Genomic DNA, 26,719 nt, shown 5'->3' with positions numbered 1-26,719 from the left:
TAAAAGCGTAGCTCTTCCTTAGGAGATTGTTCAAGAACAAAGCACGTGCTTAGCCAGTTTGTTAGATGCGTCTGCCTTGGATTCTCATAGGTGAGATGGGTGGGAGATGTGTATTATAGCAAGGACGCTGGAGAATCAAGGCCTCTCAGAACAGAAAGGAATTAGAGTCAACTATACTACCTGCTGCATGAGATTTTCCATAGTATGCTGCTGAGAACAGAAGAGACCGATAGGAATACTCTACCTTCCTGTTCCTCCAGGAGATGCCACCACATGAATCACAAAGCTCCCATGGAAGGCAAAGAGATCTACTGCAGAATGACCAGAAAGGTGAGCTCTGGGAATGGTTCTTACTCTAATTATCTCTCCTAAACACCCTGCTGGCCTCACATAGTCCTGTCATGCTCCTTGGTCAAACGTCAGAAGTACTGGCTGACAAATCCCAAGGGAATTCAGCACTAGTGCTGAACTGGCCTTGGCTCCAGTCATTTTTTGTTGTGCTGACTCTTGTTTGGAACCAAGTCCTATGACAACTTTCAATCCTGTGTGAATGCAAAATCCCTAATCGGTAGTCATGGGTGGCTGGCTGACCACATGGAAAGACCCAATCCAGACTCGCTTGATTACGCGCCATTGAATAACTCAAGCATCCTCTTAGGCAGGGAATATTTCTCAACAAAAAGGGAAGACATCAAACTGGAATAAGAATGATTCACCATGGCCTTGTGTAATGAGGGGCCCAAAGAACCCTTGCAGAGCAAGGCATGGAACTGGAATTACTCTCAGGGGGGTTTCTATGCTACAAGACTACTGCCTCTCCCATTCTTTGTAAATATTGCCCATAGAGAAGTTGATTCAGCACCAGCCCATCTCTTGCAATTTACATCTTAAACCTAAAGGTGTATGGTATCCTACCCATGATTTTTACCATTTTCATAAAGCCCAAACACACAGATCACCCAGATAGATTAAACAGAAATCCTTCCTTTAAGTTAATATTTACATTCAAAAGTGTGATGATTCAAATTCAGAAGAAGAACTAAGACTACCATTACGCTGTAGGAGTCAGAAATAGGAAGCTTCAGTAAGACCCCTTCAAGGGATATAACAATAGTCAGATTCAGATGTTTTGATCTCCAGAAGCCACCTTTTTGCTGACAGCAACTGGCGATGATTCTAATGTCTCCGAGTTTAGTGTCTCTAATTTTCTCTAGATTTCAAGAAAATAAAACCTTTCATCCAATGTGTTAATCTACTTATTGGAGACACACTACAACTTGAGGCACACATTCACTAGCAAGGCAGCACAAACAGCTAAATAAAGCTTGCCTGGCTCAGGTGCTTTTAAAAAAAGTAGTGGAGTGGGGGAAGCAACATCAGTAAAATATGTGCAGGTATATTAAATATATGGACGTAAAATGTACGTATAAATTGTTAACTATGAGAAGCAGAGTAAAGAGACTCAAAATTCCACAACTCATTTACCCAAAGTTACTACAAGAAAGATTATTGCAAACTGTAGATGACTAAACTGGGAACTTCACTTTGGACCATAAAGTCTTTAAGCTTTGAAGCTATGATTTACCTGGCACTTTAATTTACTGTAAATCCACTCTTCCACCAAAAGGGTTGGCCCCAGTTAATTCCCCTCCCAGATGCTCACTCATCTTGCATTTGCATGGCAAGACAAGAAGATGGTTCAGAGATCAGTTCCCTGATCCAAATCATCATGCACCTATATGAGTGAGGGCACTAGCATAAAGGTGGTGGTTTGATCACCTCTCCCCCCAGTAGCTCAAGTTTACATTAGATTAAAAACAACTGTGTAAAACCATGAATTGTGTTTTTATAGGAAAAGTCACTTCCACTGCTATGCATCCCTTGGATGTATTCCATTTCCCTATGGCGGGACTGCAGTATTAGTTATTTAGGATAAGTAAGGTACAGTCTTGATTTGTCAGACAACGGTATCTGAGTTATTGCCCAAACCTTCATCTACTGGATGGACTCACAGCTTGTTCAAAGTCATGCTGAAAAGTCATTACAGTTGCTCTAGCATGACAAGATGATCCAGACAGGTCCCCCTCCCCTATTTAGAAGGGGAGCCTACTGAATGTTTCTTGTGACATCTTCCACATACATTAGATGTCAAGTTTAGGAAGATAATACTATAGCAAGTTTCAATATTTTCCATTAAAAAGCGATTTTGTACAGAGGATAATTTCATGCCTTTTCTGAAATCTGACACTCTACAGGATTTCTTACATTACTTTGATGCAATACAGTTAAAAAAGATAGCATAATGTTTAATTTTGCCTTGAAAAAAGAAAAAAAACCCACATTGCTCAAAAGCCAGTGAGTTCTACTACATATTCTAGAATACCATTTTCTGATTGCAGCTTTCCTTAAAAGAAAGGTACTCTTGAAGCATCTATCTAGGCAAGTCTCTAATCTGCCCTAACCCTTAACTCATGAACTGAAAACAGTAAGCTTTTAGAATAGCTTTTTCCAGATGATTTCTATTTGGCTTTCTAAGCTTTACAAATAAAAAAGCCAGAACCTGCTTGCCATTTCCCTCCAGTCCCTCCTCAAACATCATCTCAAGTTTTATGCTAGAATAGGAAGCAACAAAGGCTCCAAAAGAATATACTACCTGATCTCTCATAAGAGGAAAGGTCAAATCTATTTGTCTAAGGTGGGGGAGGGAAACTATTTTTTCCTCTTTCCCAAAATTGCTTTAAGAGATATCTGTAAGACTATCAGTTTAATCCAGTTCCAGTACCTTCAGATAAAGTCATACCTCCCCCTCAGACAGGTCTTTGTAAGTTTGGTTATGCTTACCACCCAAAAAAAAACCTGCTAGAAACATAAAAAGCTAGACTTGTTTGCTAGATTTCTTTGGTTGCTCTAATAGACCTTCCCTTTTGCCCCTCTCTGGATTTGGCAGAAACACTTCTCAGCTAAATTAACTACACCATTTAGTATGGTGCTCATAGTCCATTTAATTTAGAGGTAGAACAAAAACATTTTAACCCTTTGTTTTAGATGCACCATTATTCTCTGTCAGTGGTCTCAAACAAGGCAAGTAATTATACAGCTCTTAAAGTTTTATCACCTCCTGTTCTAAAAGCACCCTTTGTCAAGTCTGACCTAACTTTGTGAAGCTAGTTTGCTAAATCTGGATTTTCGAGAGACCCCTAATTTTAGAGGGATGCCATTTTCCTTCACTTGCTCCTAACAGAAAGACTCGGTGCGATGTTTTAAGGCTACGGTGTCCCTTTAGCTAACATTCAGCTCTATCTTTTTCACCTCCCCTTAGACTGAACTAACAGAGAAGAACCACCTGAGTTAAAGAATGCATTACCAAGGAGATTGAAAGCCTGTAGACAAGCATTCTGCATGCCATTAAAGGTGACAGTGAGTTTATGACCTTCTGTGTGGCCACTTGAAGTGAACTATCACATTCCCAAGAAGAGCATCTAAATTATTCTGCCTTTGCCTCCAGCCCTAGGCTGGGCGGGGACCAGACTGCAAAGAGTGGGGAATAAGCTAGTTACAGCACTAACAGCCCAAGCCCATTTACATGCTAGCTGCCATGCTGACAGAAGAAAGAACTCCCCCACAGGAGAGCCTCGCTTGTCACAGACCCAACCACAGGCTGCTCCAGTGCCCTTTTGCAGCCATGGTGAATAGACGATCCATAACTCAAAGGCACAGGACACTGTGTGGAGGAACTCCTCCACATATCCATTTCCAGCTCTCCCACTGGCCAACCAGCAGCTGAGGTTCCACATAGACAGCTTTGCGTAAACTGGGACTTCTCACTAATTAAAAGCCAAGGCTTTTCAGCTTTGCGTAAACTGGGACTTCTCACTAATTAAAAGCCAAGGCTTTTCAAATGTTGATTTCAGGATCCAGTTTTCCAAGCAGATCTACATGCAACTGCACAGGAAAAAGCTATTGGACAGAATTATTACTGTTTTTAAAAGAAAGTTTTGTCTCTTACAACACAACCTCAAAACTATGCTACAAATTCAGTACTCTTGTTTCTGTAACTGTAACAGTACAAATAAGCTCTGAAATTAGCTCTGTGTGCTGCTTTCAGGCAGAACCATGAAAATCCTTCTGGGCAGCACCATAGCATGCTGAGAGCAAAGATCTATCCCCCCTTAAAGAGGAGATAATAAGAATCACTCATCTCTTCCCCTAAGCTGAGTATGAATTACTCCTGTTCCCTTACAGAAGGGGAAGTCCTTTAAGTTTCAGGTGTTAGGCAAAGGTGATAGAGAGCAAGGAACATCCTCAAGCAGGTTCTAGGGTTAGCATGCTAACAGACATTACATCAGCCCAGGCAGGAGGAGGTAGTTTTTTGGAAACCAGGGTTTTCACATGAGCGCTTTTTTTTTTTTCTCCTCTTTTTTTTTTTTTTTTAAAGTTTAGTAGTTTTAGTCCTGAAAAATACAGAATGAAGCATTTCCAAATATAACTGCTTACTTTCTGAAGTCGTGAGGTGTTATCATAAGTGCATTAGCTGCTAAAGTTCAACACACCAATCGGTATGGACCAACAAAACTGTTTTTTTGATTTGTTTCTCCCTACATGCCTTCCCCTCCACACTCCTCCAGACTCTCCATCTTTGTCGTAGCCTTCCATTACACTTAATTCCCTCTTTTTTTTTTTTTTTGATATTGTGAACTAATCAACTGACTATACCAAATAGAAAAATCTTCAGATTAATAAGACCTACCAAGTCTTAGTAAGTATAACAACCAATGTAATTGCGATCAAACACTACACATCCCTGAGGACCTGCACTTAGTGAAAACAGATAGTGAGAAGTGAGTGATATATATGAAATAGAAAGAATGACAAAAAAGGTCTCAATATTCTTGGGGCGGGGGGGGGGAAATACAGAACAACAAAATAGTTTTTAAAAAAAATGAGGAAAAAGATGTGCTACTGTTTCTGTGCAAGTTAATGACAGAGTAAAGTAACAGATTCCATTAAATGCATGTTCCAATAAAATAAAGTCTACATTAACATTCTTTAAATTGGAAATGCTACAGTGCTGGTCTCATATGGTTTAGTTCTGGGATTCCATGCTTGTGAGTTAAAAAATAGGTATAAGCTACATAAGGTAGCTTCTATCCTACGGGTAGAATGAGTCCTAAGGGTACTAAAGGCTGAGGAAATTTAAACACCCTATGTGTTGTTCTTATTTGGAGCACAAAATTCAGTTCAAAGTACAAGCAACAGGAAGATATGAATTCAAGATTAGTCACAGGCAAACAGATGATTTAGGAACAAGAACCAATCTGTTCATTGCAGACAAGGAGTGCAGCCTCCATGGCAAAGTGGACTACAATTCTGCAACATCTTTAACTTATGAAGTCAATTTTTAATCTAATTTGAAACTGAGTAACTTATTGAACAGAGTAACCTCTGAACTCTATATTCAATTTTGTGCCCTTATTGCAGTCAGTCTGTGACATCAGCTAAGGTTCTAGGAAAACAGAGCGAGCTGCAAGAGTGCTCAGGATGAAGGCTATTTGGGCTTTGTTACCTGGAACAGCAACATGCCCAGGGATTATCAACAGCTCAGTGTTCACTCCATACTTTAAATGCCTTTTAGTCACAGAAAAGTCAAACATCCTCTTGACACGAGAAAGGCAGTTTACCTGTTGTTTCAGGATATCTGCCAATGCATGGCACTGATATGGCATCAGTTTACACTTGAGCTCATGTATTCTAGGTTCCCTTCACAACCACATAAGGGAGAAATGCTAATGAAATCTTTAGATCCAGCACAAGTTTTACGGCAGGAGTTTGGACTTCACAGCAAGTTTCTTGGAAGGAAAAATATGGGAGACTGAACACCGGGAGCTCAGCACTTAAAATAGACCTACTTACACCACTCTAACCTTCTTCCAAAAGTTTGCTTTCAAGCTGAAGTTTTCTGGGGTTAGTCTCTTCAGTGAGACCCATTTTTGGATAAAATATACTTTTAAATAGTTAGGTATAAGAAGAGAAAGAAAAGGTAAAGTTCAAGCCTAATAGATGACTAAATATCAGCTCTTACTCCAAAACACCTACAGACACTTTGGCAAGGAAAACAGCCCTTGTCTACAAATAATTTAGAGCAGTAATTTTCCAACTGTGGGCTCCTAAAAAGCGTGAAGTCCCACGCAATTTAAAGTTATTGGCAATAGGCTTGTTTTTCTGTAATTGATTCTTGTCAACTCCAGGTTCAAAGCCGCCGATTTAAGAGAGCCCTAGCTAAACACAGGTCTTCTTTCAACAGGTAGGGCTTTTTCAAGAGATAGATAAGCACTGAGTTCCTGCTGAATTCAAAGCGCATACTCAAAACAGGCCTCAGCGTGGCCTGTCTCAACTGAACGCTGAACCCATCTACTGTGAATTCAGTGGACGTTTCCTCAAGAAAAACTGCAGATGCAAGACCAAAGGCTTAGACTTCCTGAGCAGTTTACAAAAATATTCCAGTAAGATAAAAGAATCAGATTCTCATAGCATCTTACCATATAGTTTCAGGTGATTACCTGTTTATTACTTTGTATATGAATGCACAGCATAAGGAAGACAGAAGAACATTTAAAAAAAAAGTATGCAAGTAGTAGTTAAACATTTCGTCAGAAATACTAGGGACTATATAGATACACTGTAATGTTATCCTAAGTACAAGTTAGAATAATCTAAACAGTCATGTGAGACACTTCAGGGTAAAAAGTTACACTTCTCCAAGAAGTGTAACTTCTCCAAGAGACTTTGACACTTAATTTTTACAAAGGCTCAGTATCCCTGTCTGACACACATTTTTAAGTATGGAACTTGTCTGAAGCTACACATAGCCAATATCTCACACTTAGCTGTTCCCCACACTTTCAGTCTTCCTTCACTCGATCTTACAACATCTTGAGTGGTACTAAGCTACAATACACAGATTAATGATAACCACTAAAGGTAAGCGGGACACTCCACTTACAGTTGCATAAGAGTACAACTGCTCCAAAGGAAATTTAAAACCAGTAAGGGGCCCTCACTTAGCTGTGAGGTTAATTAGATTGAGAAGCTGTCATCAAAAGACAACTGCTGAAGTTATTTTCTAAGGGAAGTTTTCCTCATTGCCTGTTTTGTAAGTGAAAACTATCAGATAGCTTAAAACACACACACACACACACGAGCTTTGTGAGAATCCCCAAAAGAGAGATTACAGTATCATATAAACTTATGTTCCACTCATCACTTCAACATATAAAAAGCAAAGCTAGAGATAGAGTAGCTACACTACCTCCTATTGTAAAAGATGCAAGTGGAATCACTGCTTTAAGAAGATTCCTTTTAAGTTTCCTTGGGTCAAAAAAGGAAGTGACTCCCATGCATTTCTAGTCTCTTGCCTTTGCAGAACAAAATGGAAGTTATTAAGTGTCCACCTCAAAGAAAATTTTCTTTACGTAAGGGATACAATGGCATATTTTCGGATAGGGATCCAGAGATCATGATCAAGTAGCAACTAGAAAGCAGCTTTCAGCACTGCTGTGACGACTACAAATCTTAGCACAGGAGACCACAAAACTTGAAACAAAGTATGCTAGAACACTAACCTACCTTCAACTTGTTCATGAAAAGGATAAGACAACTGCCAAATAAACAGACGTATCAAGTATAAGCCAAAAGCCAAGCAAGTCAGTTTGTTGTCATCATTCAAACAAAGCTAGTTAGGTCTAATCACAACCAATTTAGTATATTCCAACATATTTCTTAAAGGAGTCCAACACTGGGAGACAGAAGACAGAGGCCGAGAGGGCTCCTCCCGAATGCAAGGCTCCTCCGTTGAAACACACAAGTACCTTACACTAACTCATCTGTAGCTATCCAAAGACGAAGCCTCAAAAGTGACCTATATATTAAGAGGAGGAAGAGTATGCAAGAGCTTTTTGTATGTAAATTGCCATGGAGAGTTTAACAGTTGCATAACTCTCCTGCTCTTGCAAGGCAGGAGACTCAGCTCAAAGTATATTACACAGGTAACACAGTAAGCTGCTACCTGTAATATATACACAGTAGCAAAGAGTCAAACAGCAAGTAGCTGCACAGTAATGACTCAAACTACTGTGTGCTTAGGGGAACAGGATGTACAGCATTATCTTTATGTTCTGGTCTGGAAGTAGTATTGTGGGGAATAGCAGGCTGCAGGGTGAAAGTTTCACATCCTTTTGTTAATGTAACAAGAAAAAAGAAGGGGGAGGGGGGGAAGCCAAGAAATGAAGAACTTTGTAGCTTGATTACCTGTTCTTCTTCCTACCCTGTCAGTTACTTCACTGTCATAACATGACCACCATCACTCTAACCTAAAAACAGTAGAGAGGAAAAAGACCACTTCAGATACACCGGTCTATGCAATTCTTCAGCTAGATATTAAATGCCTGTGTTATAAGTATATACATAAAGTGTTCAAAGAGAACCAGGAAATTTTCCATTAGTAAACTCTGCTCCAGAGTTAAGATTGCCTGGTGGCCTCTGATGTCTTTCCACACTGATGGATTCAGCTTCTGAAAGCTTCCTTTGTTAATGAATACTGGGCTCTTGTCCAGTCCTCTTTTCTCCCCCTCTTCTCCCTCCCATAAAATATCATGGTCCTCAGGGCATAAGGAACATCCTTTGTCTCCCTGCAAGTCTTCCCTGTGTGGCCACTTTGCTCTGGCCTCTAGAAAATGCAACAGGAGCACCATCTTTTCTCTTCTCTTTAAGAGGAGTGCAAAATTAAACAGAGACATCATCTAATCCCAATTTTGCTAAACAAGAAGCGACATCCTGCAGAAATGCTGAAACACCACAACCTTCACTTCATCTTCAAAGTGGAGGCAGTGTTGGTGTGTACCTTAAGTCTCCTACACTGTTTGAGAGCTGAATTTTGGTGAACTCACGGTAAGAGAACACATGATACTGCACAACATACAAAACAAACTAAATCTAAGCTAAAGGTAAAGGATTTGCAGATGACCAGAGGAAAACAGCACACGAGCTTCTCCAAGAAAGAAGCTGAAGCTCTCATTTTCCAAAAGAGGCACATGGACATGTTGGAAGGAACTCTGAGGAACCACAGACACCTGTAAAGATATTGGATGTAAAAAAAAAAAAAAAACCCTACAACTTAAATGGACGTACCCAACAAGAGCATCCAACAAGAGGGCTGGGAAAGCAAAGACCACAGTTCATTATCAGGGAGCGAGTCGGGTATAATCCATAATGCTTTGAAGAAAGAAGGAGAATGAAGCAGTCTGCCTGCTACCATAAGCAAACGAATATGAATGTAGAAATATGCACTTACTCAATATAACCCTCCTCAGATTTGTGCATGTGTGACAATACCAGCTGAATAACCCCAACTCTCCATTCTCTTCCTCTCCCCATCCCCAGTAGATATTGCAGCAAAAATATTGATCATTTTCAAGTTAGGACTAGTCAAAGAACTGATTCACCAGGCAGCCACACACAAGTTGTGCCAGCACAGAGAGGGCTATTTAAGTCAGGTTAGACAGCACTGCTATCAAACATAACCACGGTCTGGAGCGCAGTTCCACAGGACAGTAGATGCAAAATGAAAACCCATGGCCACTGAAAGAGGCTCTCCTATCCTCTTCCCTTCACTGGGGCATGTGAATCCATCTACTGCTTCAGCTGGGCTCTCACCCTAATCTAATCCCCAACTGAGATGATTCACATTACTAAATTGCCAGAAGATTTGCTAGTTTTGCCAATTTTTCTATCAGTTTAGTGAAAACAAGCACTACCATTCCTTTTGGCAAGGAGAAGAGCCTAGACTGGCTTGGCCCATCTTGAACTGTGTCCTTGGGTGGGAAGTCTTGTATTTCTCAGAGAATTAGAAATATCCATCCATGTAAATGTTTAGAACCACAGCTTCATTCTCTTAATGAGGATGGAGACATGTTCATGGGAGGGTAAGGAAGAGAATTAGGAAAGTCCCATGTAAAATTCTGCAATAGCCCCCCCTCTCCCCTCCCCATCAGTACAAGTGCACTACCTTTCTTTAACCTTATTAAACATGCGTTTTTCTAAAACCTCACCTGAACTATCTTTTAGGGAATGCTCCCATTGTTATTTTTGCACTAGTCAAAGAACACAAGTTCTCCGACAAAATGTAAGTACAGTGCAATAAGGATTTAGACAACTGAGCACAAGAATAGAGATTTCATATCAACCACTTAATTAAGAGTATACTTACCATATTTCTGAATATGACAGCATTTGTATTAACACCATTATGTGACACACATTGTCAAAAGATATCTCAAAAAATTTGAACAGTCTCATAGACACTCTTAAAACAGTGCCACTGCTGCAAACTTGTACATCCGTAATACATATGCCTAGATAAAGTCTTTGTAGCATTTATATTGATGTTTTGTCTAATTTCTGCATGCATAGGACGCACTACTGAAATTCATTGTGATCAATTCCATTCAAAGTGGATGAACTCAATGTCACTAACTTTTAGTTAAAAAGTAAAAAACAAAAAAAACAAACAAACAAGAACTGTACTTCCTGCAGGAGGAACATTTCCCAAGAAGGAATCCTCCCTCCTTGCAGTCATAGTTATTATTTTGCACAAATTAAAATAGACGTTTGTTTTTTGTTAAATCAAGCCTAGTCCATAATCTTATGTCACAGCCACCAGAAGAAGAATTCAAGATACTATAATATGAGACAAAATGATTTATCATGATTTTTTCCTGAGTATGCTTTTATTTGGTTGACTATGAAACTAGCCTGACCACTTCAAAAGAAAATCTGTTTTCAAATAATGTCTCTTATCCTACATTAAATGATATTGTTCCTGTGAGGCCAGAAGTTATTCTCCATTTGCAAGTAAGGAAAGAAGGGCAAATATGCAGTGATTTCTTCAGAATCAGAAGATATTAGAAAGAGATCTAGATTTCTCCTCTCCAATTTAACTTTTACTACTGTTCTTCAGATTCACACCATCCTTCCATGCACATTTAAAATAAAGCTAAATATCAAGCTGCAAGTTTTTAATTCCTTACAAGTGAAGACTTTTATTTTTAAGTGACAGCTGCCTTGAATACATTTTTTCCTGGCATAACTTTGTCATAAAAGGGCAAATCTCCCTCCCTGTATCCATGCTGCCAACAGGCAAAAGTGTTTGGGTGTAGATCACATCTTAGTGAACAAGCCTTGAGCTACCATACTGGAAAGTTTTTATACAAGGGATGTCCTATTAATGCAAATTGCCTTAATATAAATTGCCACAAGCTGCATCTACATTATAGGCAGGCTGAAATAAAGTAGAGTACCATTTGTACATTTGCTGGGAATGGGGGCTAGTCTACAACGGCCCTATATTTGCATTTTTTACTTTAGCCCGATTTCAGCTAACTTGTTTTTTTATTATTATTTTCCATCATCATGAGAGCTATAACTAATAAGCTTCCTTATTCTGGCACAAAGAAATATAACCTACCCTTTGAGCTAGAACTACGTTAAACACTCGGAGATTCAAAGCCTGCTTCCAAAACAATGAGATAATAGGGCTAACTGTTCCATATTTTGGAAGCAGCAGCTAATTCATATCAGTTGTAGTATCACATACCAGCTGGAACTATACCCAACTAATAAATAAGATAAGAAAATGTAATAAAGATTTCAGAATTATTCAACTGTTATGCAGTTTCATTTGATTAGTATCAGCCGATTAGTATTTCCTGCTGTATAACATTTTTTCCAATGGAATCCACACTTTAGTTATAAGTGCCTAAACTCAAGACCACCACTGTTCAACCAGTTAGTATAGAGGAACAGCTCAGGTACTTGGGTTGCAATATTTTACCAGTAACAATCATAAAATCAAAGAGAAATTACTTCAGCTTATTTTGACAGTTTAAGAGTTTTTAAAAAAAAAAAAAAACACACACACACAATAACTGCTAAACAGGTTCTCAATGAAACACAGCTCAAGATGGTGAGAAACCTGATGTGGAAGTTACTTTCCTTTTAAATCACCATTTCACTCCCAAAACTAACATCATTGCTAAAAGAGCTAACATATACCTGTGCCACAACCCCCAACATACGTTGTAACTCGAGAGTCTCTAAGAGTACAGCTAATATTTAACAAAGGCTAAGCATCACCAGCTAGTAAAAATGCATGCCATCACCTAAAACCATCACTCTAGCAACTACACAGAATTACAGTGCTATTGCTGCCTGTATAAAAAGTGTTAGGAGGGTTTCAGGGATCTGTGGGGTCTTTCCTGCCTCAAACTCCTCATTCCTTAGTTGATCTCATCGCACTTGCAAGCACCTGAGCAGAAAGTGACTGGAGGCTGGGAGAGGATTAGAAAAATCACCACCCACACTTGCCCTGTGCTTACATTTGCCCCTAGGCATCTGCTTTTGGCCACTGAGGGAAAGAGATGCTAACACTTAAGACTGGTATGGAGAGCAACAGTCATGCCAGCATCAAATTGTTATCATCTGGCATACTGTGCCTTAGAATCATAGTACTACTACAGCATCAATATATGGCTCACCACTCCTGGTTGGCTTCTTACGCTGTGGTTTAATAACCCAGCGCATTCCACCACAAGAAGAGCTTGGAATCTGTAACTACGCCTCTTCTCCATATTTTGCCCCCATCTCCTGGCCACAGCATGCTGCACCCTCACACTTCCCCCACCCCCCCCAAAAAGATTAAAAAAAAAAGAAAAAAGAAAAAAGAGCTCAAAATACATTTGACAAGAAGGAAGGAAAGAAGGTTTAAGCCAGAATCATCCCCCTGCCCTAAGCTAGGCTGGCACAACTGCAGGTACAACTCTTAACAGTTCAAGATGATCTGGATCTCTACTGCTGCATTCTCATCCCTTCCCCTTCCTCCAGCCATGCATTGCACCCTCTTCCTCGTGCTAGCACTTGGATTTGTGTCACCCCACAGTGAGCCAGTTCAGGGACCTACGCTAGCAGAAAATTATTCTATGCCCCCAAAGTGATGTTTTCTGCTAGCAGAGAGCCTCCAAACTGGCTCACTGGGGGAAAAAGTGCTTCTTTAGTCCTCCTGTGTTTTTGATCCCCTTGAGAGCACAGGCTTAGTTTGACAAACAGTTCATGAAGCCACAGCCCAACACAGTGACCCACTGCAGGAGTAAAGAACAAGAGGAGGAAGAGAATTACTTAAGCCATTTTTGTTGCCACACACACTAGTTCAAACCACAGCCTTTGTGTTTTCTGACTATCACATTGTGCAGTATCAGAATGACGTTTCAGGGAATGATGCTAACAAAAGAATACCACACACCTCACATTTATTTTCAGAACTAAATATGAATAAGTTTTCTAAAGTAATATGAAGAATTTTCCCATGCTCTACTTCCCCATATTTATCTGTTTGTACTTGTTATAGGAACAAGTTCTTAAAACTTCCATGAAGGGCCAAAGTAAAATAGAACGCTGCATCGTTTAATAGGTCAACTTCCAAGCCTCAAATAACACTGTCAAAACCCACTTAAAAAGATAATTGAGATGTATTTGGAGCTAGGAGTAGAGATCACACTATAACTTCCATTGGATAACCCAAGCAGTGCAATAATTTTTTTCCTAGAATTATAAAAGGTTTTAAAAAGAAAAAATAAAAGAGGTTGCAATCAACACATTTATATGACCTAACAATTTATGCAAGATTCATACTAGGAAAAAGGCAGGTCCCAAGATCTCATAAAACTGATCAATTTGAGGTTCAAACTATTTATGACACGGTACCATCAAGATAAAGTCACACAGTACTGTTACACTTTGGACTTTTTTTGTACTTTACCTCCAAAAAAAAATCCCAGTCAACTCTATGTTTAACAGTGTTCACAACATCTTTTGTTAAACACACACAGAGGGACTTTCACAAAGGGAAGTTTTTTGGAGGGACAAAAAGCCTATCAATTTAACTGTTAGGAAGAGATATGGAAGGCATGGAGGAGAAAGCAAGTTCTCCAGGGGTTCGCAACTTAAATGGACATAGGGAAGTTGAAGAGGGTGTGTATGCATGGGGTGCGGTGGAGGGGGAAAGAGTTGTTTGTTTTAAGTTTTAGCACTTCGGGTTGCTAAGAACTTTAACAACCTAGTGTTTTCTTTGAGTCTGTAGATAACTTCAGGACTTCTGCAGCTACCCACGTTTTTCCCCCAAAGAGCAGCAGAATGAACAGACAATTCTTGCATTTTACTCCAGGACAAGATCTTCAGCAGCAGCTTTGGAACTGTCAGTGATTTTTTTTTTCCCTTTACCCTCACAGCAATCGGGCAAGTTCTGAGCAGCAGGGCAGCAGCACTAGAGTATTCAAGGATGGATGACCCAATCCCAAAGTATCAGGGACAGAAAGGGGAAGACAAGATGACATGCTGCAAGCAGGGAGTTTAGAAAGGCCTAGAACAGGTAGGTGATCTCCAGCAGTCACAGTAAGAGGCAGCAAGAAAAGGAGACAGAAGTAAAACACATCCAGTTCGGGCAGACACAGAAACAAACAAAATATTCCTAGTATAGCAAAGCTGCTATCTAGAATCAAAATAAAACCCCATAAACCAGATCTAGAAACATCAGTAATCAGTTGGAAAGAAAACCCAACACTTCCGTGGAAAGAGGCTGAGTTTCCCAGCAATATGCTACCCTTGAATCTCTGTATGCTTAGATAAAAAAAAAAAAAATTAAATGTTCATATTAATGTGGAGTTAACAAGTATCTAACATGCATTTTCATACTACAGAAATTTACACATGAAGCCGAAAATATCTATGGCAGTACTTAGAATTTCTGGTGCAATCAAAAATGGTGCTTCAAATCCCTGATAATGAACTAGGATGCTGAGCTAACTGACAATAAGAGGTTTAACTCTGCACACAAGGAACTAAAGTGAATCTGTGAATGTTATTACAGATTACCTACGCAGAGCAGTCACTGGCAGATTATGGCCATATTTGCATATTTAAAAATAAAGTGAGGATTTATGCTCAATTAAAAGCATTTGAGAGATAAAACAAGAAGCGATATAGCAATGCCCAGGCTACAGGTTTTCAAGAATACTCTGAAAGTTCATGATTTACCATTGCCAAACCTATTTTACTGTTGTCCAGAGAGCTCAAGACACCTATTATCAGCATTTGTATTTTGAGACCTGGAGAAAAGGTCTCGATTTCCCCACTGGGGAGGGAAAAAAAAAAAAAGGGTGAAACCTGCATTTCTAATGAGGAAAGTTACTCGAGATGAAAGGGCGTTGGAGACTTCTTTACAAAAAAAAAAAAATATATATATATATATATTCGATTGAAAGGAGCCCTACACAACAAATGCGCACGAGCGAAGGAAGAGAGAAGGAGGAGAAAAAAAAAAAGAAGAAAAAAAACCGCACACATCCTTTTAACCCCCGCGGCCCCGCTCCGCATTCACGTCAATCCAGCCGCGACCCAGCCCAGCCCACAACTTTCCGCCGCCGCCGCGGCCCCGCCACCCTGCCCCCACGGCGGGCAGCAGGCCCCGCGGCCTCCCGTCGAGCCCGGCCGCGCCGGGCCGGGCCTCCCGGCGGCGCCGGGCCGGGCCGTGACAGCGGGCCGCTCCCCGCCGTAAACAAGTTTGAAGGGGCCGCGGCGGGGAGGAGCGGGCGCGGCGCTGACAGGGGCCGCACAAAAGGGCAGGACCCCGCGGCGGCGGCGCCCCCCCCCCGCGGCCCCCCCCTCCCGGCGCAGGGCGGGGCGCGGCGGCGGCGCTCGCCCGGCCGCGGCGGCGGCAGCGGCGGGGGGAGGGGGCGGGCCCGCAGGCCGCGGCCCCGCCGCCGCCTCGCCGCCGCCGCCGCCGGGGCCCGGCCCGGCCTCCCCGCCGCGCCGCCGTCCCTCACCTACACAGTGAATGAGCTTGTGTCGCCACGAATCGAGCTGGTGGCGGACGCCGCGCCTCTCGATGGAGCACTGCTGCCGCCCGCACGGGCTCGCCATCTTCTGGGCGGGGGGCGGGGGTGGGGGCGGCGGGCACGGCCGGGGGGGGGGCAGGGACGGGAAGGAAGGGCCGCGCGCCGCGCCGCGCCACGCCCACCCGCCGTCAGCGCGCGCCGCGCCGCGCCGCGCCACGCAGGCGCCGACGGCGGCACGCCCCTCCCCCGCCCGCGCCGCGCCCGCCCCTTTCCCGCCGCGCGCCGGCCGCGAGGGAGCGCGCGCGGCGCCCGCGTCCGCGCCCGCGCCCGCGCCCGCGTCCGCGCCTGCGCCGCGCCCGCCCCGCCCGCACGTGCGGCGGGGCGCTGCCACCCCTCCCCCGCCCCCGCGCCGCCAACGGCTCCTCGGCCCGCCGCCATGGCGGAGCGTGAGGCGCGGCCACACGCCTCCCCTCGGGCGGTTATCCCGCCCTTGCCTGTCCCCTGCGCGGCCTTCCCTGCCCCACGGGGGCCGCCCCTGCCCTGGGGGGGCCGCGTACTTTTCTGTCAAGAAATATTTAAACACCTCCTCCTCCATGTTGTGGGGTAACGGGAAACACCAAGTGCGTTGGTGGTCACGATAAAAAGGAAATTATAGTGGGTTGCAATGGGCAAAGTGGCCCCCAGCTGCTTCTCCCTGCCAGAACCACCTCCCCGGTTTTAGTGGTGTCTATGTACCCTTCTCTCTTGAACCGCGAGGGTAAAGACCTGCGGTGTGAAGTCAGCGTAAGGAGATCCAGGCATAGGGCTGGATGGGATCGTGACTTGTGATGGCAGGCTGTGAGCGCCTTTGCCGATAGGGAAGAGCGACAGCGCTGCTCGGTGCTCTGCTTGCGCCCGCTCCCGTGCCCGCCGGCCAGCCCTGGTAACGGCGAGCGGGAGGAAAGCCTCGCCACCAGCTTCCTGCGAGTGGTGGGACGAGCTCAGAAAGGTGAAATGATCTTACCCCAGAGTCCACCGGGAGACAGCTCGTGTCCAGCCCTTCTTTTGTTCACTGGGAAACACCTCCTCTGTATTAGATTCATAAAGCAGGCTGGAGGGATTTGTCATCACAACTTCCAGTAGACTTGCTTCTTCCTCTCTTGTCAAGCAGAAACATAACTGGGTAAGCAGCGAGGCCGCAGATGAAACTCAGCAGTCCTGACCTTTATTCCCCCACCCTAAACACCAGTGTCATTACCCTCAATTCTGTGACCTTGTCAAGCCGCACACAGTTAAGGAGTTTGAAAGCTAGAGAGGTCAAAGCTGGCTTTATGCAAATGCAGTAGTAGGATGTCCCAGATAAGATATTTCCTGTGGAGGTAGATAAGAGAAGTGTTTTTGCCACTTTTGAGGGTACCAGTGCGATCTCACCTGGAATATGCCAGTTGTCCTATTCCAAAGGAATTCAAAGCTGCACAGAGTCAGCTTCTGGTGCCTGTAGGTAGGAAAATAGCGAGCCTGTCTTACAAAAGGAGACCAGGACAGCTTGGTTTGTCGAGTCCAGCAAAAGGGCAGCAGAAAGGAGATGCGACTGCTCTATCAGGGGAGCTTGAGCGGCAAAAGGAGGTAAATTCCAAGGAGAGGAAAAAGCTATCTGAAGCCAAATGGTAGCATAAGGAGAGATTATAAATCAGCTCTTAATACATCCGTGCAGAAAGTCAGAGGATGGTTTCTAACTGTAGGAGGTGGAACTTTCTGGAGCAGACAGCAACCGGTGTAGCAAGAGGCGAGAGGCCTGTCTCAGGATGCAGCTTGCTTGTAAGGGGGACAATACGATACTTGTTTCTGTGCAAGGAGCAGACTGCTATAGTGGCCAGGAAATCGCAGCTCCTGGTTTGGAATCCATTAGTGATGGAAAGAAGGAAAGGAAAGCGTGAGCTGCGGGGAGTTTCTCTGCTGCAAACAGCAGGAAATTCCTTTGGGCCCCTCTGCTCAGGAATGATCCCTGTAGCTGCACCTCACTCCGGCTCTTTGTGATACCCAGCCATCACTCCATCCCTTTTCCAGTGTGATGAGCCTTTGGAATCTACACGTCTTCATTCCCAAGTCTGTGTGTTAGTGGCAGGGAATCTTCCACTCAAAATCCAGACATGCCTCTTGCTAGAGCCAGTTCAAAAGTTTGTTAGGACTATACTAACTGCAAAAGAAATCCCTGAGAAGTATTCTCAGGGAATACTTCTTCCCTGAGAGACAGATGATCTAAACGGAAGGATTGCAACATGAATGCTCCAGACTCCAGCAGGGATCTTCTGTCCTATGCCTGGATGGTAGCTAGAACAACGGGAGTGCAGAAGATATATTGGGGCAAATACAACTGTTAGTGTGAGGCAAAAGAGCTGAACTGACTTCTTGCTGGGTGCCCAAGTATCTTGCTATAGCCCTGACTGGAACTTTTGGCTCATGTCCTTGCAGCTGCAGAGCGAGGAGAGGTCAGCTGGGCCTGCTCTGGTGGTTCATGGGACTGCAGTCTGGAGCTTCTCATCTTCCCATCGTACGTTCAGTGCAGTTTAGTCGCAGGGGGCTGAGATTCAGGTGGTGGCCTTTGTCCTTGGGCAGTGATTGCAGAAGAATTGTTGAGTGCCAGTACGTAGGTACCCAGGATTACAGGGGGGCCTGATCTGATCCCACTGTGCTTGTCCAGTTGTTTCTGGCTGGGCCACAACAGAAGTTTTAGGGATAGATTTCCAACTACAAGCATTGCTGTACTGTATCCCTGGACAAGCTGAAGTGGCCACCGACCTTGCATCTTATCAGCCCAGGCTCAGTGTCTGCCTGCTGTGGTTTTCACGAGAGCCTTCTTGCAAATTCTCTTTGCAGCTCTCTCTTGCTCTGATGCCTGCAAAATGAACTTGGCTGTGGCAAGCTTGCTGGCAGTGTGGCTATGGCTATCAAGCTGTTACTGTCTCCTTGTTTCTTCCACGCTCAGATCCGCATCCCTGCAAGTGGGTCATATGATGCCAGTCTTAAATTTATCAATCTCCATTTCAAAGCAAGTTTTGTTTCTTGCTTCCACTAACTCCTTTCAGGAGCCTGCCCTCACATTTCTCTGCCCTAGTGCCTGCAGACCTTCTACTGTACCACTACCCCATGTTCCCAATCCACTTACACCTAGGTGGTACCAAAGTTCTCTTTCAAGCAGCTCTTCTCCCCAGCTCTCCCCTAATCCAGTTTTGTACACAATCTCCATATGGCCCTCCTTTTTCTAGAGCAGACAAGACAAATTTCCTTAGTTCCTCCTTCTAGGACAGTTTGACTATTTCCTATGTAGTAGTAGCAGTCCTTCAATGCATCTGATCAGGTTCTTGAGTAAGTGTGAACAGAATTACCTCTGTTTTTTCTACAAAGCGCACCTGCCCTCTGGAGAAATCACCTTGCCTGAGTGTCTGGAAGCCTCATCCCACAACCCTGACTCATGAGCTATGGCGGCTTTTAACTGTTCTGCATGTGCCCTAGAGCTGTCTGGCCTAGCCTGTGGCTGGAGGTTAGCGCTCCCAGGGCAGAGCTGGCAGGAAGGAAACATGCACTGGCTGATCACATCTCACTGTGATTATATTATCCCCAACCTGGACCCCCAAATCTTATTAACAGAGAGTCCCAGTTCTGTTGTTCTCTTCCTTGCAATCAATCCTTTGTGTGTCTCTGGCTGTTCTTAGTAACATTTAGATAGTAAACTCTGAGACAGCCCCATCTTTCTATTCAGTGCTGCTACAGCATCTACCAAAAAGCTTCTGATCTGTGACTGGGATATCTATGAGCTGTGGTTACAATATACAGTAAGTGAGTCAGAGGTTTAATTCATTTTCCAAGCGCTGTTGCCCCCCCAGGGGTAATCACAGACTGTTAGTGTGATGAGTACCAACGTTTTCGATTTCTTAGCCTCTGCCAAGGCAGAGAGGACAAGGATGAGGAAAGCGTGAACCAGAGGAACCAATGCATAAGTCAAGAAAAAGTGCTTGAGAGCTAGAGGGAGGGAGTGGGTCCTGTAATCCAAAAAAAGGCCTAAACCCAAAGGCATCCTGTGGAGAAGGGCAAACCAAAGGCCAAAGCTGACTTGGAAATTGGGCAGCAACGTCTGGAATCACTAGCCAGAGCTTTTATGTTCAGAGGGATGGCCAAGGAGGGTGCAAAGGACAGTGGAACTGGCCTCAGAAGAGCCAGCAAGAGCAACAGCAAAGTGAGCACATGATCACGAAAGTACCAAAGCAACATTCCCAGATCCCAGAATTATGCTAGATTGGGTCTGATACAGCAGGGACTACACCATGCAGCCAAAAACACCTTCAGACGGTTTTGTTCAAACCGAAGCGGACCCACTGTTTCTTTGGCCGTCACGGTCGTACCTCTGCTCATGCCTGCAATTGGCTCAGCTGAGCCAAAGTCTCTAGCTGAGCTGGAGCTTTGGCCTCCCTACTCTCTCCACTAGATACGAGACTTGCTGCAGTAGGAGTGCTGTTTTTCCCCTGTTTCATGGTGGCTCTCCTTTGATGTTAATTGTTTGCAGGCAGAGCTTAGCAGAGAGTGTAGCTGTTCTCTGGTTCATCTGCTGGTTACTGCTGAGCTGCCCAGACCAGTGGGGAAAATGCTTTGATGTTAATGAGCTGCAGACAATTTCACTTAACACCAAGCGGGGCCTGGCATCTCAGAGGTAAGATTTTCGAGGCAGATTCTACAGCAAGTCTCTCCAGCATCCGTTTTGCCACAGGAATGGAAAGTGCCCAGAAAAGCATTAGAGCAGAAACCTGTTTTCTAGCAGGGTCTCGCACCATACCCAGTATTGCTATGGCCTCAGAGATGCCATAGGCGGGGAAGTAGCAGGAGGAAAACATGGCCCCATTGAACAGCTGTGTCATTACAGGAGTCAATGGAAACAGGGTTTAACTTCCCCTATACACTGCCTGCCTGTCTGGTCCTGCAGTCCAAATACACAGAAACAGGAGAAGGGGGTGGACTATAAATCCCTGCTGATTTGCAGGGATCTGGATCTCGTGTGGTCAGTGCTCCCAGCAGCTCCGTTCCCAAAGCGGCACCTTCTCTATCAGTGCTGCACGTGTCCAAGTGAAACGGGCCAGCTGCAGTGAAGTGAGATTTGCATGGGCAGTCCTGGGCTGTGTCCTTGCCTTAATGGATGTCCTAGCAAAACGCTTCTATGTAGGTCAGCACGCTGCAAACCCACAAGTTAGCGATGGGTCCCCTCAGCGGGAGCCAAGCCTTTATTGCTGTTGATGGTGCAGGCGATAAAAGAGCACTTAAACATCCTGCCACCTCCCTGGCTTCAAACAGCCTTTGGCTTAGGCCTCAGAAGAGGAGGTTGGGACTCCTCGCTAGAGTCAACCCAGGTTAGGCAGAGCTCGTGCTGGGGGGAGCCAGTCTGGCAAGCAGGGAACGGTGGGGGAGAAATCTGCCCAGTGGAAGTGTGGGGTACCACACGTGTAGGAACAGAGACAGGTGGGAAGAAAGGTGCAAATTCAATTTTGTAACCCTCTGTCAGTCATCAGTTAAATGTATTATTTACCATGTCACACTGAAACTCTGCTTCTAAATCCGGACTACAAGCCTTTGAATGCAAGCAAACAACCCGATTCTCCAGGGAGCCCCAGCCACGCAGAACCGCACACAGACTATGCCATGTCAGGTGAAGCTACAAGTGAGACCTCACAGAAGATTGAGGAGGGACATGCTTTATTGTGAGGAACTTGGCTTAATTCCAATAAATTGCCTTTGTTAAATGATTTATAGTAGTGAGAGAGAGAGAGATTATCTTCCTAACCTTCTCGCCAGGATAGGACTGTTCTCTGCAGCAAACTTTGGATTACAAAGGTAAAATAAGGCCAGCCAAGACTGACCGTTTGTCCTACACCCATTCCAGGGGAGGAGCTCACAGAAACATGTGTATTGCCTCCCGTCCTGAAATAAAACATGACAAGATAGATTTTTATTCCTGGAATTAAAAAAGGAGAATAGAATTATAGAGGTGTCTGTGATTGATCACAGGCCAAAAGAACACTGCAGATGGGAAAGCCTATCCAAGTCTACGGGAAGAGACCCAAAATTAACCTTTGACAAGGCATTCAGTGATTCATTGATATGCATCAAAAGTCACTCCCAAAAGTCAGTCAATCCAAACAAAGCTTAGGGGCAGGGCTTTGACGCTCTGGATATGACTGAATATCCGGCATCCTACAAGAGATGAGAGTGGCAGAAGAAAGGCGGTCAAGTGAGAAAGGCACAGAGTGATCCACAGGTAGTGGGAAGAGAAAAAATGTGAATTACACTGCTGTGCAGTAATCTGCAAAGCAACGTGGAGAGCACACAGGATGGATAAGAGAGTGGCAATGAGGTCCCTACCCCAGAGTTTTATTGTGAAGAGCAATTGCAGCTTTACTACCCATAGATAAATTATCAACCTGAAAGCAAAGGACACATCCATTAAATTTAGGATGGACTTTAGCGCACAAGACAGCGTGTTGTCAGCAACTGTAATGTTAGTGTGAACAGAAAGCAACACGTTTGGAAGGTGGACAGAAATAAGGTGGGGTTTACAGCCAAGTGTTTATCCTCATTAAAGGAATAGAACTGGAGGCTTGGATAGACTAGAAAATATCTTTGTAATCACAGGAAGGGAACATACAGCAGGGTGAACACTAGGTCAATTTATAACTGCTTCTAGGGGTTAAGGAAACATTTACCAGAATAAAGATGGAACAGCCCAGCTATCTGCAGCAAACGCTTCTTGAGATAGTTCTTTTGTCTTTAAGCAGCGGCTAAAGGTAAATAGTGCTATACCTTCAAGAGCCTCAAAATGGGTTTAAAATTAAAACAACAAAAAAAATCGAGAATGAGGATATTGTAGGAAGAAAATAGATAAAGCCCTTCATTTACACATACGTGCCCTCAAAAGCCAAATAAATATGTACAAAACCATCAAGATGAGAGCTGCTGAGGAATACAACACTGAACATTTTCCCACTCTGGATGTGTCCCTGGAGTTTTGCTAGTGCCCCTAGCAAAAGAGAGCCGGGATCACAGGAAGCCTTTCCCTTAGGCCATTGCTGGGGCTGCATTCAGCACACAAGATGGAAAATGGACTCGTATGTGCTCGGCTCCAGCACCACTGTCCCTCGCACATATAACCATACCTGCCCTGTGCGACATTTCCTTGGGCAGGAGGCAGTGCGGAGCTGGCTGCACACGATGGCTGAGCTCTCTTCTGCTCGTCCCCGCTCAAGGGGAGAGCATCAGCAGGGTACAGCATCTGCTGCCTTTCCTCTCTACCACTGCTGACGGTCAGGAAATTTGCAGGAACTTAATCAACTTTGGCCTGATTCAATCAAATCTGCAACGGTGGAAATCTCAGTGGAGCTCCAAAGCTCCTAGCAGGGCAACCAGCAGACAGCATGGTCTCGCAGGCCTCAGGGAGCTGGGCCAAAGCTGGGAATTCTCTGGGTGAGAAATAGGAGATGAGAAAAAGTTAACTCAGCCAAGCATATAGGAGCTCAGAGGAAGGCTGGGTATGTCCAAGGAGAGAGGGAAGGGGAAAAGGGACAGTTGCACCTAATTAGCTTTCTACACTGGCAGCCTGAAAGCAATGCCCAAAAATGCAGCAAGCAAAGAGTTTGAGAAGTTAAAATTGTGCACGAAAGAGGCCCCAATCCTGAAATGCTCCAAAGGCAAAGGCAGTGCTCAAGTGTGTCTTCAGAGATGGGTGCCCTCCTCTCACAGCCACGTTCAAAACACATTTGACATTAGCCATTTTCCTTGCGCCCACAGTCCCTGTGAAGGAGCTGAGGGAGGTGCTGGAGGCTCGGGACAAATGACTGATCATGATGGCACTTGCCCAAGAACTTTAAAGCAATTCAGATTTGAAATGACTGAATTGTTTGTTGTGGTGTGCAACTTACTGCTTAAGCTGGCCTTAGTAACCACGAAATGAAAGATGGCAAACACAGTGCCAGTTTCTGAAGAGAGATCCAGGAAATCTGGGAAAGCAGGGGCTAGTAAAGCCTATTACCACAGCCATCAACTTGACAAGAGTTGTAATGCAGGTACAAAAAGTTGAGTGTCCTTATATGCAGAAGGCTGATTGTAACCGATAATGATCATAAAACACTCCTTGCTGTCGCCAAAAGTGTGGGATGGGGGGGAGCAGCTGGAAAATATCTTTGCCCTTCTCTAAGCTGATATAATTCTTTTTTTTTTTTTCCAGTTACAAACGTGCATTCAGCAAACTAAAAAAAGGAGCTGGTGGATGAAGACATTTTCATGGAGCAAAGCCTAGAGCAGACATTGAACATGTGAATTTTATTTTTAAAAAAGCAACAACAACAACAGAAAAACCCAAGCCAGTGTAAGATCTTGTCTCGTTTCAGTGAGAAGATGATTGCCAAAGTGGCAGCTCAAAATGGCAAGCCACAGAAAATGATTCAGGCTACTAGCACAGTCAGTATTTGTCCAGGCTCCAGAAAAAAGGAGTTCTGGGATTTTGTTTAAACGACCAGAGAACCTCTATGCATTGAAACATGTCTGAATAATACTAGGTATATACACTATTTACCACCTGATTAGAACAGTGGAATAAAAAACAGCAAGAGGAGTTAGAGAGGTTGTCAGGGGAGAAAACATAATAATAATGGGAGATATTAATTACCTCCATAGAGTGGGTAAATGCCATGTCAAAGAATGATGCAAAGACTATATTTTTAGCCATGATAAATGAATAGTTCTCAGAATGACCACTCAGAGAAGCCAAGTGGAGAATGAACTCTTGATTAAGTCAAGAACAGTGCATAGGAGGGAGTATGAAATGTAATAGTGAACAGTTCACATAATGAACATAATGTGCTCAAATTCCGTATTACTACAGGAGAGGAAAAAGCAATGAAAAACACACTGCAGTGTAACGTAACTTCACAAGGCAGATGAGTATATTCCCCTTCAAAAGGGAATAGGTGTAAAATGCAGGAGGGTAATTACAAAGAATTTAAAAGTGGATGACAAAAGGGAAAAATGCTTGCAGTCGACATCAAGACCGTCCAAAGACCCCGTATTTAAAGCTTTAAATATGCCATCAGTCAAAATATGTTACAAACAAACAAACAAAAAAAAACCCCCAACTATGGAACAATTAAACACCTAAGTAAAGAAGGCATTTAGAAATAAGAAGACAGATTTAGGCCAGGCAAAATAGTTTTTTAATGGCAGCTAAAAACCATCAAGATTGCTAATAAAGCCTGCTCAGCACAGTAGCAGGAGGCCTACAGGGAATCAGGGGCTGAATAGTGAGCTTTAAGGAAAGAAGAGTTAAGAAAAATGACCTTTACTAGAAGATACTATAGCTGAACACAGCTATGCACATCTGACCATTTTTTGCTAGGCATGTGTCTCTCAATCCCTCATAGACAGCTGCAGTTTAATAGGAATGGGCATATGCACAATTTCTAATGAAGTTTGGGTTCAGCCTTGTAATTGCCTGCTCCCATTATCTTCCAGCAGGCTGAAGAAAACGCTGTTGAAACAATCAGGTTGCAACTGATGGGTTCAGACCAGATTTCAGTCCCTACTGGACTGCTGGATACCACCACTACATGTTTTCTTTAAACTTGCAGACATTTTGTTACTAGATGGCTCTAAAGGAGTAGTTAAGTGATACTCCAAAGTGGTGTTAACTGCTGCCTCCCCTGTCCCTGGTTGCATCAGCGCTTGGGAGATGCTGGCCTGCTCTGACCTATTCCTTTTGCCCACTGCCGTTAATAGCATTGCCTTCTCCACGTCCACCTCCACTAGCAGCTGAGACACCAACTTGTTGATTCTCCTCCAATGACAGCTGCAATTCACAACTAGATATGTCCTGCAGGTCCCTTCATTCAGGCAATATAGCAGGTAGCAATCACAGCATTGTCCACTGGTGAAAACAGTGGGGGTCCGGTTGTCCGGTAGTCTGACTTCAAACCCTCAAATATTCCCCAAATATAGTTTTTACTGGTTCCTCATGCACTGTACCATGCACTTCCCTTGGGGTTAGGGTCTTCTTCACACATTTGGTGTGCTTTTTTTGCAGATCGGGTTCTTTGCCTATAGGCTAAGTGCGCTGCCAGGCCTCAAAGCTGCACGTTCATGCCGCATGTCCCGAGATGCTATAGACAGATATTGCCAGGTCTGCACACCCTTATTGCGCAACACCCTAGATGTCCTGCGTGCACTTCACTAGACCTTTGATGGACCATCAACATCCTGCTCGATGGTCTTATCAGGCCATTTGAGTAACGCTATCAAGCATACCAGCTCTCATCGCTAGAGCGGTTAAACTTCTTTTTTTTTTTTTTTAAAGCCAGTGTAGCATTGTTCTAGCACACAAAAGGTATTTGGGAATCCCTTTGCCCCCAGGTACTTGAAGGAGAACTTCTTTATTTAAGGACAAGCTACAACTATCTCTAGGTAACAGAACAAGCGTATTTTCTGCTGCTTCTCCACATACTTCCTGTCTCTAAAAATAAGCTTTTTAAAGATGCAGTTACCAATACTCACCAGTTCACCTGAGAAAGGAACTTGTGCACAAGATTGATAGGACACCATTTCACAGCTTCGTAACTCACTCATGAAGTAAGCCATCCAGCCACACTCCGTTTTCCTTGCTTAGTATTTTCACACGGACTTGTGGGTCTCCCTTGAATTATGTCAAGGGGCATTAAGTTCGTTTGTCCTAGCAGTGTTATCTCTTAAGGCTCAGTTGTCACCTAACTAGAATT

The 26,719-nt window shown here is 43.9% G+C and overlaps 1 protein-coding gene across 18 annotated transcripts in view; it reads right to left on the bottom strand.

Annotated features, from left to right (window-relative positions):
* Positions 1–26,719, bottom strand: part of LCOR (ligand dependent nuclear receptor corepressor) — a 108,699-nt gene that overhangs the window by 77,169 nt on the left and 4,811 nt on the right. For 5 of the 18 annotated variants that reach the window (XM_068949868.1, XM_068949880.1, XM_068949872.1 and 2 more), the window contains exon 1: positions 15,931–16,048. Coding sequence is in view for 3 of the 18 variants with exons in the window: in XM_068949863.1 (XP_068805964.1) it covers positions 15,927–16,023 (97 nt within the window). In the remaining 15 variants the exon portion in view is untranslated. Of the gene's footprint in view, positions 1–15,926; positions 16,129–16,941; positions 17,121–26,719 lie in introns of those variants that run through there. The other 13 variants (XM_068949869.1, XM_068949874.1, XM_068949882.1 and 10 more) reach the window with 10 other exon arrangements.

The sequence above is a fragment of the Struthio camelus genome, chromosome 7, assembly GCF_040807025.1.
Source record: "Struthio camelus isolate bStrCam1 chromosome 7, bStrCam1.hap1, whole genome shotgun sequence".
Taxonomy (NCBI): domain Eukaryota; kingdom Metazoa; phylum Chordata; class Aves; order Struthioniformes; family Struthionidae; genus Struthio; species Struthio camelus.
This window is presented reverse-complemented; position numbering and strand designations above follow the sequence as displayed.